Source organism: Helobdella robusta, assembly GCF_000326865.2.
Source record: "Helobdella robusta unplaced genomic scaffold HELROscaffold_56, whole genome shotgun sequence".
Lineage (NCBI taxonomy): Eukaryota > Metazoa > Annelida > Clitellata > Rhynchobdellida > Glossiphoniidae > Helobdella > Helobdella robusta.
The window spans coordinates 565,947-579,492 of record NW_008705301.1 but is presented as its reverse complement, the minus strand read 5'-3'; the positions used below and the strand labels follow the sequence as shown (position 1 = coordinate 579,492).

General features: G+C 36.2%; 1 protein-coding gene across 1 annotated transcript in view; it reads left to right on the top strand.

Moving 5' to 3' along the window:
* HELRODRAFT_128998 (hypothetical protein) overlaps positions 1-12,722 on the top strand; it is a gene marked incomplete at both ends in the record, with an annotated part of 21,418 nt that extends 8,696 nt beyond the window's left edge. Inside the window, 25 exons of the mRNA XM_009028539.1 lie at positions 357-443; positions 1,269-1,651; positions 2,014-2,143; positions 2,443-2,502; positions 2,733-2,839; positions 3,146-3,233; positions 3,434-3,541; positions 3,681-3,733; positions 3,972-4,118; positions 4,303-4,367; positions 4,592-4,728; positions 4,952-5,110; positions 5,384-5,494; positions 7,165-7,248; positions 8,569-8,697; positions 9,094-9,159; positions 9,463-9,554; positions 10,039-10,192; positions 10,353-10,480; positions 10,781-10,877; positions 11,139-11,241; positions 11,555-11,656; positions 12,132-12,265; positions 12,391-12,516; positions 12,684-12,722. Of these exons, the coding sequence (XP_009026787.1) occupies positions 357-443; positions 1,269-1,651; positions 2,014-2,143; positions 2,443-2,502; positions 2,733-2,839; positions 3,146-3,233; positions 3,434-3,541; positions 3,681-3,733; positions 3,972-4,118; positions 4,303-4,367; positions 4,592-4,728; positions 4,952-5,110; positions 5,384-5,494; positions 7,165-7,248; positions 8,569-8,697; positions 9,094-9,159; positions 9,463-9,554; positions 10,039-10,192; positions 10,353-10,480; positions 10,781-10,877; positions 11,139-11,241; positions 11,555-11,656; positions 12,132-12,265; positions 12,391-12,516; positions 12,684-12,722 (2,889 nt within the window). The remainder of the gene's footprint in view (positions 1-356; positions 444-1,268; positions 1,652-2,013; positions 2,144-2,442; positions 2,503-2,732; positions 2,840-3,145; positions 3,234-3,433; positions 3,542-3,680; positions 3,734-3,971; positions 4,119-4,302; positions 4,368-4,591; positions 4,729-4,951; positions 5,111-5,383; positions 5,495-7,164; positions 7,249-8,568; positions 8,698-9,093; positions 9,160-9,462; positions 9,555-10,038; positions 10,193-10,352; positions 10,481-10,780; positions 10,878-11,138; positions 11,242-11,554; positions 11,657-12,131; positions 12,266-12,390; positions 12,517-12,683) is intronic.
* Positions 12,723-13,546: the final 824 nt, after the last annotated feature.

The following is a 13,546-nucleotide window of genomic DNA, read 5'->3' as shown; positions in this document are numbered from 1 at the left end:
CTAAATTACTATTACATTTATGACTTTACAATGTTTACATAAAAAAAATACACCTTTCTTCTTATAGGCTGAAGAAGAGTTATTTTTTTCATGATGACATTTAAAAACTTTTATACAATCATTCGCTTCAATAACTGTTTGCTGTTACATTAATTCATTCATTTGTTTATTCGTTCATTCATCTGTTCATTCATTCATTCATTCATTCATTCATTCATTCACTCATTCATTCATTCATTCATTTAATCATTCATTCAATCATTCATTTATTCACTCACACATTCATTCATTCGTTCATTCATTCATTCATTCATTCACTCACCCACACATTCATTCATTCATTTCTATAGCAGCAGGGTCAGTCGAACGACATAGTAATAGTCGGTGAAGATCGTGATGATGACGACGACGACGATGATGATGGTGACGATGAGGCAGCCGGCGTGGATGACGTCATAAATGGTGAAAATGATGATGGGGATGGTGACGTTGACAAGTTGAAACCTGATGAAGATAAAAACGGGTTAATATGATATTGATAATATTAATGATGACGACGATGATGATGATGATGACGACGATGATGATGATGATGACGACGATGATGATGATGATGACGACGATGATGATGATGATGATGACGATGATGATGATGATGACGACGATGATGATGATGATGATGACGATGATGATGATGATGACGACGACGATGATGATGATGATGACGATGATGATGATGATGATGACGACGACGATGATGATGATGATGATGACGACGATGATGATGATGATGATGATGATGACGACGATGATGATGATGATGATGACGATGATGATGATGACGACGATGACGATGATGATGATCTCACATACATGATGATGATATAATGATGGTGATGATGATGATTAGTAAGTTGAATTTTCGTTTACATCACTTTGACAGGGTTAATATTACAATGAGGCCAGTAAATAACTGTAAGCTTTTTATATACTTTTACTATACTATAAATAATAATATCATTACTACTACTACTACTAATACTGCTGCTGCTACTATTACTGCTACTACTGCTGCTGCTGCTTTTGTTGTTACTACTACTACTAATAATAATAATAATAATTATAGTTTTATCTTACGAAATTATGATTATAATTATAACGTAATAATAATGTAATTTCGAAATCGCCCACAAACAGCTCAGCCTACTTTTCCGCTATCTCAGTTCGGTTTCTCGCCACATCTACCTCAGCCACAGCAGCAGCAACAGCAGCAACTACAACAACTGCAACTACAACAAAATTACAACAACAGTAACAGTAACATCAATTCAAATGGCAACAACACTAACAACAACAATGGCGTAGACGATGACGTAATGCAGCAACAACAACAACAACAACATCAACAACAACAACAACATCTACAACAACAACATCTACAACAACAACATCTACAACAACAACAACAACAACAACAACAACAACATGTGGATGACCAGCAACAACAAATAGATGACCAACAACAAGATGACCAACAACAACAGCAACATCAGTATGCCCGGCCCAGACGACTGTCTGAAATCATCATTCCAGATGAGATAAAACCCATACCACCGTCGTCATCTCTCTTTATATTCTCGCCTACAAACAAGTTAGTGGTAGAAGTAGAAGCAGTGGCGGCAGAAGCCACAACAGCAGCAGCAGTAGTAGTAGCAGTAGTAGCAGCAGCTATAACAACAACAGCATTTGTAGAAGCAGTAGCAGTAGTTGTAATAACAGATCTAATAAAAGTTGAAGCGTACAATAGTAGTAGTAGTAGCAGCAGTTGTAGTTGCGGTTGTAGCGGCAACAACAGTAGTAGTAGCAGTAGTAGCAGCAGCAGTAATATTATTATAAATATTCAAATTAATATCAAAATAGTTTAGCATATTATTAATAATATAGTTTGAAAGTTAAATGGAAAAATACTTTTCATTCGCCAAGATGTAAATTATTTCCCATTCTACTCCCTAGGTTTCGAGTTTTTTGTCATCACATATGTACACATCAGTACTGGAGTAACTTCATTTTGATTTGCATATTGATAAGTAGTGCTGTATTGGCAGCTGAAGATCCTTTGAGGGCCCATTCTTATAGGAATAAAGTTAGTTGGCTGGCTGGTTGGTTGGCTGGTTGGTTGGCTGGTTGGTTGGTTGGTTGGTTAGTTGGTTGGATGGTTGGTTGGTTGGTTGGTTGGTTGGTTGGTTGGTTAGTTGGCTGGCTGGTTGGTTGGCGTGTTGGTTGGCGGGTTGGTTGGTTAGTTGGATGGTTGCTTGTTTGAAAATCATCCTATTATTCAGTCTTTTAATTACATTTTCAATGATCGTAATAGCCATTATATTAATCATCATCTTAATCATCATCTTAATCATCTCATTTCATTTCTCATTTCGTTGCCAACAGATTCTCCGATATTTTGATTATTTCTTCTCGACCGTTTTCACAATTGAAATCACCATCAAAGTGAGTTACTCGTTTTAAAGTGACGACGACGACGATGATGATGATGATGATGACGATGATGATGATGATGATGATGATCTATAATCAAAATCATCATCAAAGTGACCACCGAAATCTCAACCAAATTCACCACCCAGGATCACCAAAATTATCAAAATCTCAACCAAAATCTCCACCAAAATTACCAAAATCTCCACCAAAATCTTCACCAAAATTACCAAAACCACTAGATCATAGCCAACGGCTTCATCTTACACAAGAACAGCTTCTGTCGCAGCCTCTTCAACCTCCTCGACCTACTTGTGGTTGTCGTCGCTCTTATCTCTTTTGCCGTCGTGTGAGTAATTTATTATTTCATAATTATAATTAATATTATTCATAATTTATTGTAATTGTATTTAATTATAATTGGTTTTTGTGTGATTATTAATTATGGTTGATTGTTGTCAGATATGTGTTTGTTGTTTTTGTTGTTGTGTGTGTGTGTGTGTGAGAGAGTGTGTTGAATTTTTTGATTGTTACATCATCATCACAATCTTCTTCCCAATCAGTATCATCTTGATCACCATCATCAGCATCATTATCATCACCAACATCATCATCATCGTCGTCATTGTCGTCGTCGCTACCATCGCTACCACAGCAACGACAGAATAAGCGCCGTAAAGATATTGCGCGTCTGTCGGGTTTTGAGACCTCTGAGGGCAATCAATAGGGCAAAAGGGTTAAAGGTCATTATATGATGATGACGATGATAATGATGATGATGATGATGATAATGATGATGATGATGATAATGATTATATAATGTTAATCTTGCTTCCATTATCTTTATCATATTCATCACCATCATCATCACAATCATCATCATCGTCGTCTTCATCATCACCATCACAATCATCATCATCGTCTTCATCACAATCATCATCAGCATGTGGTACAGTGTGTAGTTGTGGCTGTTAGGACGATCTACAACATTCTCCTAGTTACATTTTTACTCGAGTTCATGTTTGCAGTCATCGGCGTTCAGCTGTTCAAAGTTAGTGGATTGAAGGAATGAATAAAAGTGTGGGTGAATGAATGAATGAATAAATGGATGGATGGGTGGATAATGAATAGACAAATTATTATTATTATTATTATTATTTTTATTAATTATTATTATTATTGTATTTCAGGGTGCTTTTCACGAGTGCAATGACCACTCGATGATGACGAAAGCTGAATGCAAGTGAGTAAAGCATCACAACCACCATCACCCACATCATCACCACATCATCATCGTCATCACCATCATTATCATCTTCATCATCACCACCCACATCATCATCGTCATCATCACCACATCATCATCGTCATCACCATCATTATCATCATCATCATCATCACTACATCTTCATCGTCAATATCGCTCGCACTACATCTTCATCATCATCATCATCATCATCACCACATCATCATCATCGCAGAGGTCACTTCATAGTGTACAAGCAGGGTGACCTTTCCAAGCCCCATCTGGAGGAACGCATCTGGTCGAACAACAACTTCAACTTTGATGACGTCAGCCAGGGTATGCTTACCCTATTCACCGTGGCCACATTCGAAGGCTGGCCCGAGTTAGTTTCCGGGGTTTTTTTAATTCTTTTCAATCTATCTTCTACATTTTTATCAATTCCTTTTATTTATTCATTCGCTCGCTCGTTCATTCATTTATTCATTCACTCTTTCACTTTTTTACTCTTTCACTTCTTTATTTATTTACCCATCCATCCATCCACTCATCATTCATTCACTGACCAGCTTAATGTATCGGAGTATCGATTCAACTGTTGAGAACAGAGGCCCAATATATAATTACAGACAGGGTATTTTTCGCACTTTCAAATCTTAAATAATAAAAATAATAATTATTATTATTACAACCATAATTAATATTTACAGCCATAATTAATAATTACAACCATAATTAATAATTATAACCATAATTAATAATTATAACCATAATTAATAATTATAACCATAATTAATAATTATAGCCATAATTAATAATTATAACCATAATTAATAATTATTAACAATTATAATATAGGTATCGCCGTATTCTTTTTCATCTACATCATCATCATCGCATTTTTCATGGTGAACATCTTTGTCGGGTTCGTCATCGTCACGTTTCAGAATGAGGGTGAACAGGAGTATAAGAACTGCGAACTTGATAAAAACCAGGTTGGTTGGTTGGTTGGTTGGTTGGCTGGCTGGCTGGCTGGCTGGCTGGCTGGCTGGCTGGCTGGCTGGCTGGCTGGCTGGCTGGCTGGCTGGCTGGCTGGCTGGCTGGTTGGTTGGTTAGATGATTGGCTGTCTGGTTGGTTGATAAATTAAGTGAATGTTTGATTGAGTGAATGATTAGTTGTTTGATTGATTGATTAAATCTAAACCAAAATAATTTTAGCGCAAATGTATCGAGTTCGCCCTGAAAGCCAAACCCCAGCGTAGGTACATTCCGAGGGTACCATTTCAAAATAAAATATGGTGGTTTGTGACGTCACGGGGTTTTGAATACGGCATCTTTGTCCTTATCATGTTGAATACTTTGACGCTTGCTATGAAGGTTGGTTGGTTGGTCGGTCGGTCGGTTGGTTGGTTGGTTAGTTGGTTGGATTGTTGTTGATTAGTTAGTTGGTTGGTTTGTTGGTTATGGTCAACCCTCCCAACCGTATTATTTTTACTATCAGTAGCAGTAGTAGTAGCAGTAGTAGTAGTAGTAGTAGTAGTAGTAGCAGTAGTAGCAGCAGTAGTAGTAGCAGTAGTAGTAGCAGCAGCAGCAGTAGTAGCAGTAGTAGCATCACAATCGTCGTCATCATCACCACCATCCCGGAAACAGTATGCCGACCAATCGGATTTGTACGAAGACGTCCTTGACTACTTCAACATGCTCTTTACCGGAGTCTTCACTGTTGAGTTCATACTGAAGTTGATCGCCTTCAAAATCAAGGTGAGGTTTTGATGATGTTGGTGGTGACGATGATGACGATGACGACTGTGATGATGATGCAACTTGTGAAACAAAAAAATATCAACAACATCATCATCAACAACATCCACATCAACAACAATAACATCGTCAACAACATCATCAACAACAACAACAGCAACAACATCGTCATCATCAACAACATCATCAACAACAACACCATTATCATCGTCGGCAGTTTTATTTCATGGATGCTTGGAACTCGCTTGATTTCGTTGTTGTAATCGGTAGTTTAATTGACGTTTTTGCTAGTAGGATAGTGGTGAGTGAATGAATGAATGCATGAATGCATGAACGAATGAATGAACAAATGAATGAATGAATAGATGAATGAGTGAATGAATGACTAAATAATCTAGTTAAGATTTGAAAGTTCTTTTAACAGAGTTAGAAAAAAAAAACATTAATCACGCTACATAGTCTCAGATAATGATAATTAATATTATACGCACCTTATTATGTTTAGAATTATTATCATTATTATTATTATTTATATTATTATTATTGTTATTTATATTCATGTTCTTAACGTTATATATATATATATATATAACCCATATCATAACCCATGATAATGAGAATCAAAAACTTTACTAAAATACCAGCTTGAATACTAGGTAGAAGTCACCTGATGTATTAATCATTTACTTGCCAAAATTTGGGATTGTCTGAACACTGAATACTGAAATCTGAATACGTCATAGCCACTGGCAACAAACTATCAAGAAGACTAAGAAGACTTACTAAGCGCGCTTAATCTGAAGCTATTATCAGAAACAGCCTGTAAGACGAACAGAAAACTAAACCCACTAGAGACATTCCTGATAACATTATTGAAGTTCTACATTATATTTCATTACATTACATTTCATTACATTATATCTACCAGTTGCTGAAAAAAATTCCATTGAACTAAGACATCTCAGAATAACTTTCCATTAAGCTAAGACATCTCGTTATATTCAACTAACTAGTACTGGTGTCTTTACCATCCCATAAAATTTCAAATCGAATTACAAGTCGACGACACACAAAGAGATGCAAAAAAACTCATAAAACCTTCGCCAACATAGGATCAAAGTAACAGTAACTTACATACGGACATAAACATCACGAGAATTAGCATAGATGAAAGAAATATGAATCCCCCGAAAAAAGCTTTTCTGTTTAAAAGATGCACACAAACTTTGTGTACGAGTTAAATAAACTTAGTAATCAACTGAAACTCATCGTGAGAAATGTTGGAATATTAAATGGAAGATTGTGTAACGCTAAAAGAGCTCTGTGACTTTCTTAAACAACTGAATGAATGAGTGAGTGAATGAATGGATGGATGAGTTAATGAATGAATGGATGTGCATGAATGAATGAATGTATAAATGTTAAAATATATAATAAATAAATAAAATATATAATAAATGTTAAAGTAAATCCGTGTCGCGCTTTTTCCGAAATCATTCAACCACCCAACGGCGCAACATCATCTCATGTGTCTTGGGGGGATGAGTTTTAAGATCTGTTGTACGTCTGTATGTCTGCCTGTTTGTTGTTTGAATGTTTGTATGCTTTTTGGTTGTTTGTATGTTTGTTTGTATGTTTGTTTGTGTGTTTGTATGTTTGCCTGAAAACAGAATTATTTTGGGGACGCTTGGAACGTCTTTGACTTCGTCATTGTTCTCGGATCAATCATTGATATTGTTTACACTGAAGTTAACGTAAGTGCGTGTGTGTGTGCGTGTGTGTGTGTGTATAATTGTACGTGTATGCATGTGTGTGTGTGTGTGTTTGCATGTGTTAAATCATCTTCCGGCATGTCATTTCTGTGTTTTCTGTTAACTATTTTATCTTTGTAAGTTTTTTGTTTGTCAATACTTTCTGTTTATTGTTATTATTATTATTATTATTATTATTATTTATGTTTATTTTATTATTATTATAACAAATTATATTATTACTATTATTTTACTTTTTGTTAATTTTTGTTAAATTTTTTTTCCAAATTCTCAAAGAGACCGATTATGTTTTACGGTGATGATTTTGAGGTAAATAAAAGCGACCCTGATAATGATGATGACGATTGTTTTGTTGGTGATAATGACGATGACGACGAGGACGATGATGATGAAGTTGTTGGTGAGGATGATGGTGTTGTTGTTGTTGTTGTAAGAGAAAGATGAAAAAAAGAAAGAAAGAAAGAGAGAGAGAGAGAGAAAAAAAAAGAGAAAGAGAGAGGGAAAGAGATAGTTTGTGTGTGTGTGTGTGTGTGTGTGTTTGTGTGTCTGTCTGTCTGTATGTGTGCGTGTGCGCGTGCATGTGTGTTTGCTTATGTATGTTGTTTCCTATTCCAGTTACTTTTAGTTCAATTTTTATTAATATCTTTCGAGATCTATTTATTTGGTTTATTTGTTTAATTATTTAATTAATTATTTGGTTTATTTGTTTAATTATTTATTTAATTATTCGGTTTATTTGTTTATTAATTCATTTTTTTATGATTTCAGTTAAATGTTTTCTTTAACCCGGTTTGTTAGCTTACGATTCTTTCCTTAATGATATTTCTATCATTTTAGTTTAACATCTTCGGTGTCTCTTCTTTCGATACAATCATTCAATTTAATTAATCTAATTTAATTTTATTCAATACAATCATTCAATTTAATTAATCTAATTTAATTTAATTAATTTAATCGAGAAACTAATTTATTAATTATTTTGTTTATTTATTTATAACAAAATTAATTTAATCGTTTATTTTTAAAAATCATCCGAATTAAATAAACTAACTCGTTTCTCGCATCATTTTTATCGTTATTCTAATTGTGATGAACTGTTTTGATGGTCGCTATCTTCACCATCACCATCATCATCATCATCATCATCATCATCATCACTGCCATTGTCACAATCATCATCACCACCATCATCATCATCACCACCACCATCATCATCATCATCACTGTCATTGTCACCATCACCATCATCATTACCATCATCATCATCACCACCATAATCATCATCATCACCACTATCACCAGCCCCACAAATCTTCACCACTGATGAGTATAAGTTTCTTTCGTCTCTTCCGAGTTATGCGTCTGATCAAGCTACTAAGTCGTGGGGAGGGCATAAGAACTCTATTGTGGACATTCATCAAATCATTTCAGGTGAGTGATGGTGATGATGATGGTGGTGATGGTTGCGATGGTGATGATGCTGGTAGCTGTGGTGATGATGACGTTGTGGTTGCTGTTTGTTGTTGTTGTTTTTTGTTGTTGTTGTCGTTGTTGTTGTTGTTTTTGTTATTGTTGTTTTTGTTTTTGTTGTTGTTGCTGTTGTTGTTGCTAGAGATGAAGATGACGATGAGGATGGTTGTGGTGGTGGTGGTTGTAGTGATAATGATGTTGGTGTTGTTGTTGTTATTGTTGTTTTTGTTGTGGTTGTTGTTGCTGTTAGAGATGAAGATGACGATGAGGATGGTTGTGGTGATGGTGGTTGTGGTGATGATGACGTTGTTGTTGGTGGTGATGATGATGATGATGATGATGTTGATCGTCGAACAGGCCTTGCCCTATGTTGCTCTGCTGATCGTCATGCTCTTCTTCATATATGCAGTCATCGGAATGCAGGTTATGACGATCGTGAAGCTACTGCTGCTACTGCTGCTGCGGCTGCTGATTATGATGATGATGATGGCAATGATGATGATGATGGTGGTGGTGATGGTGGTACTGCTAATGATGATGGCGATGGTGATGATAATGATGATGATGATGACGATAAATATATTATCGGCCGGTTACTATCGGCCGGATAATAACGATAACTTTCATCTTCATCATCCTCATCATCATCGTCAACATCATCATTATCATCTTTATCGTGATCATCATCATCATCGTCGTCATCATCGTCATCATCATATTCACCAGGTTTTCGGCAAAATAGTCCTAAACGAAGAGACATCCATCCATAGGAACAACAACTTTCAGACATTCCCGCAGGCCGTCATGGTTCTCTTCAGGTTATTATTATTATTATCATTATCATTGTCATTATTTTATTATTATTATTATTATTATATTATATTATAATTATAATAATTATTATTATTATCATTGAAGATTACGTCTATTATATTTACTATATTTTATCTATTTTATCAGGTTATTATTGTTATTATTAATATTATATTATTATATTATTATTATATTATAATTATTATTATTATTATTATCATTAATATTGAAGATTAGGTTTATTATATTTGCTATATTTTATCTACCATTCAGCTATCGCCCATCGTCCCAATTGCATTTTACGATTTTGCATTTTTTTGATCGTACAATAATAAAAGAGCTTCCATTTGCTATTATCACCATAACGATCGTTACTGGTAGCAGTGGTAGTAGCAGCAGCAGCTGCAATAGTAGTAGTGGCAGCAGCAGTAGTTGTAGTGGCTACAGTAGCAGCAGCAGCATTTATCTTTAAATGTTTTAAATCTTTAGGTCTGCGACTGGCGAAGCCTGGCAAGAAATCATGATGTCTTGTATAAACTCTGAGACGGTCCTCTGCGATCCTCTGTCAGACGAAAAGGGACGCTGTGGTTCAATCATTGCCTTTCCTTACTTTATATCATTCTATATTCTCTGCTCGTTCTTGGTTAGTCGGTTGGTCAGTGGGTTTTTTTTATACGAATTTAAATGTAATTACTTCGAATTATTAATTTAATAAATGCTATTTACGAATTTAAATGTAATTACTTTGAATTATTAATTCAATAAATGATATTTATTGATCTGGTTGAATTTCAAAATTTCAGATCATCAATCTATTTGTGGCTGTTATAATGGACAATTTTGATTATTTGACTAGAGATTGGTCGATTCTTGGACCGCACCACCTCGATGAGTTTGTCAGGCAGTGGTCTGAATATGACCCAGAAGCCAAGTTAGTTGATTGGCTGGTCAGTCAATTGATTGATTGGTTGATTGGTCAGTTGGTTGATTGGTTGATTGGTCAGTTAGTTGGTTGATTGGTTGGTCAGTTAATGTCGGTTGATTGATTAGTTGATTTAATGGTCAGTTAGTTGGTTGATTGGTTGGTCAGTTAGTGTTGGTTGATTGATTGGTTGATTGATTGATTGGCCAGTTAATTGATTGACTAATTGTTTGATTGATTGATCAGTTATTTATTTAACCATTCACTAACTAACATAATTTATTCAAACTCCAATCAATCAAATCCCAGCGGGCGCATAAAACATCTAGACGTGGTTACTCTACTGAGAAAAATATCCCCGCCTCTGGGCTTCGGCAAGCTTTGTCCCCACAGAGTGGCTTGTAAGGTGGGCGGAGCTAAAAATAATAATAATATAATTAATAATAATAAAAATTGATGTTTCAAATCCGATTGAGAAATGTTTATATTCAGCAAAGTATTGCAAACAAAGTCACCATGAGAACTAAGAGAACTTTTCAAATTGTTAGACCACCTAACTATCATCATCATCACCATCATCATCGTCACCATCATCGTCACCATCATCGTCACCACCATCCTCATCGTCGTCATCATTGCCACCACCACCAACCAACCGACCAATCAGAGATTAGTTACCATGAACATGCCCTTGAACTCTGATGGCACGGTCATGTTCAACGCAACCCTCTTTGCTCTTGTCAGGACATCTCTGCGAATTAAGACCGAGGGTAATTTGAATAATTTATGTTAATTAGCACCCTTATTTATGTTAATTATTCATTTTATGTTAACTAGGTCGTGAGTTATAGATAATTTAATATATATGTTGTTATTTTAACATGTAGTAATTTACTTGAACAAAAACAAAAACCAAACATTATTATCATCCTCTTCTTCTTCGTCATCATCACCTCCATCGTCATCATCATCCTCACCGCCACCACCATCATCATCACTATCATCACCAACATCATCATCACTATCATCACCAACATCATCATCACTATCATCACCAACATCATCATCGTTATCATCACCCAGGCAATATTGACCAAGCGAATGAGGAGTTGAGGGCGGTGATCAAGAAGATTTGGAAACGAACGAGTAACAAGCTACTAGACCAAGTGGTCCCGCCAGCCGGAAGTTAGTACCTTCAGTAGAAGTAATGCTAGTAATTAGAAACAACCGTAATAGTACTAACAGTAGTGCGGCCCGCTAGCGTAGTGGCTAAGAGCGCCGGGTGGTTCTACATCGCAGTGACCTGTTTCAAATGCGCGTAGATGTGTGTGTGTGTGTGTGTATGTGTGTGTGTGTGTGTGTGTGTGTGTGTGTTTGTGTGTGTGTGTGTGTGTGTGTGTGTGTGTAAAAAACGCCAGTATTATTAAGTGTAAGTGTTAATGTGAGACGACTTGACAGCCTAACGGTTGACGACAAACACATTTGAGAGAGAATTGTCTCCTGTTACTTACAATGACAAGTACAAGCTTTAATCAGAATTTTAGATTATAACATTTAGCTATAATTACCAATAGTCAACTATAAAAATCAATAATTAAATTGTTATAATTTGCTATAATTAACTATAATTAACTATAATTAGCGGTAATTATGATTTCAGGTGATGACGACATAACGGTCGGGAAGTTCTATGCAACATTTTTGATACAAGATTACTTCAGAAGGTTTAAGAAACGCAAGGAGCAGATGCTGAAAATGAACCAACTAGGGCACCACCATACCGAAGCTCTGCAAGTAATTACGGGAAAAAAATGAATGAATAAATGAACGAATGAATTATTGAATGAATGAATGATCATCCATCCATTCATTCATTCATTCATTTTTTCATTTATTCATTCATTCATTCATTCATTCAGGCTGGTCTGAGAGCTGTGCATGATCTGGGCCCGGAGCTAAGGCGAGCCATTTCCGGTAATTTGGAGGGTGATGATGATAATGATGACGTTCTGATGAGAAGAAAGGAAGAAGAACCTTCTCATAGAGTGAGTGAATGAACGAACGAACGAATGAATGAATGAATGAACGAATAAATGAATGAATAAGTAGAAGAGTGAATGATAGATAAATGGATAGGTAGATAAATAAGCAGATTAATGGAAAAGTGAGTAACTCAAAATATACATCATCATTTTTAATACCACATATTCAGAGGGACCATAGTTTATTTGGCACTGTCCTCTCAGCACTAAACAAAAGCTCCATGCTACTATCAAATAGTTTAAACATCAACAACAACAGCAACAACAACAACAGCAATAGCAACAACAAAAGCAGTAATTTCAGCATTTTCAGGAGCCATTCAATCACAGTGCCTTGTCGGGAGCAGCAACTTCTTCTACCATCGTCGCCCCCAGAGCCACTACAACAACCACAACAACAATCGTTACTAACGGTGCCAACTGCAGCTACTACACTTGCTACACCACAGCAACAGCAGCAGCACCAACGACATCATCATCAGCATCATCAGTTGAGTTTGTCGACGGCGCTCTTTCAGCAGCCAACTGCTAAGAGGAATTCGCTCCACCAGAATTCTATAAACGTTCGCGATCTCTTTTCGAAGCCACCGCAACTAACCGTCGACTACTACAGCGACAGTAACGACGACGACGACCACAACAACCACAACAATGACGTCATTTCCGACTCTGACGACAAGATCGACGATGACGCCACTCGTCGTAATCGCTATTGCCGACAGCGTAGTTACGACGATAAAGATGACGTCATCGTTGATAACATGATGATGAGGAGGTACTATCAGCAGCAGCAGCAGCATTCGCCGCTTCTTACGACGTCAACATCGCTAGCTGTCGCCCCGATGTTGGTTGCTTGCAATCCAAGTTTGGCCGTATATTCGGAGATTCATAAGAGGAGAAGGTTCGTCGGTTGATCGTTTGGTTGTGTGGTTGGTTGTGTGGCTGGTTCATTGGATAATTGGATGATTGATTTGTTGGATAGTTAATTGGTTGGTTGGATAATTGGTTGATTGATTTGTTGGATAGTTAATTG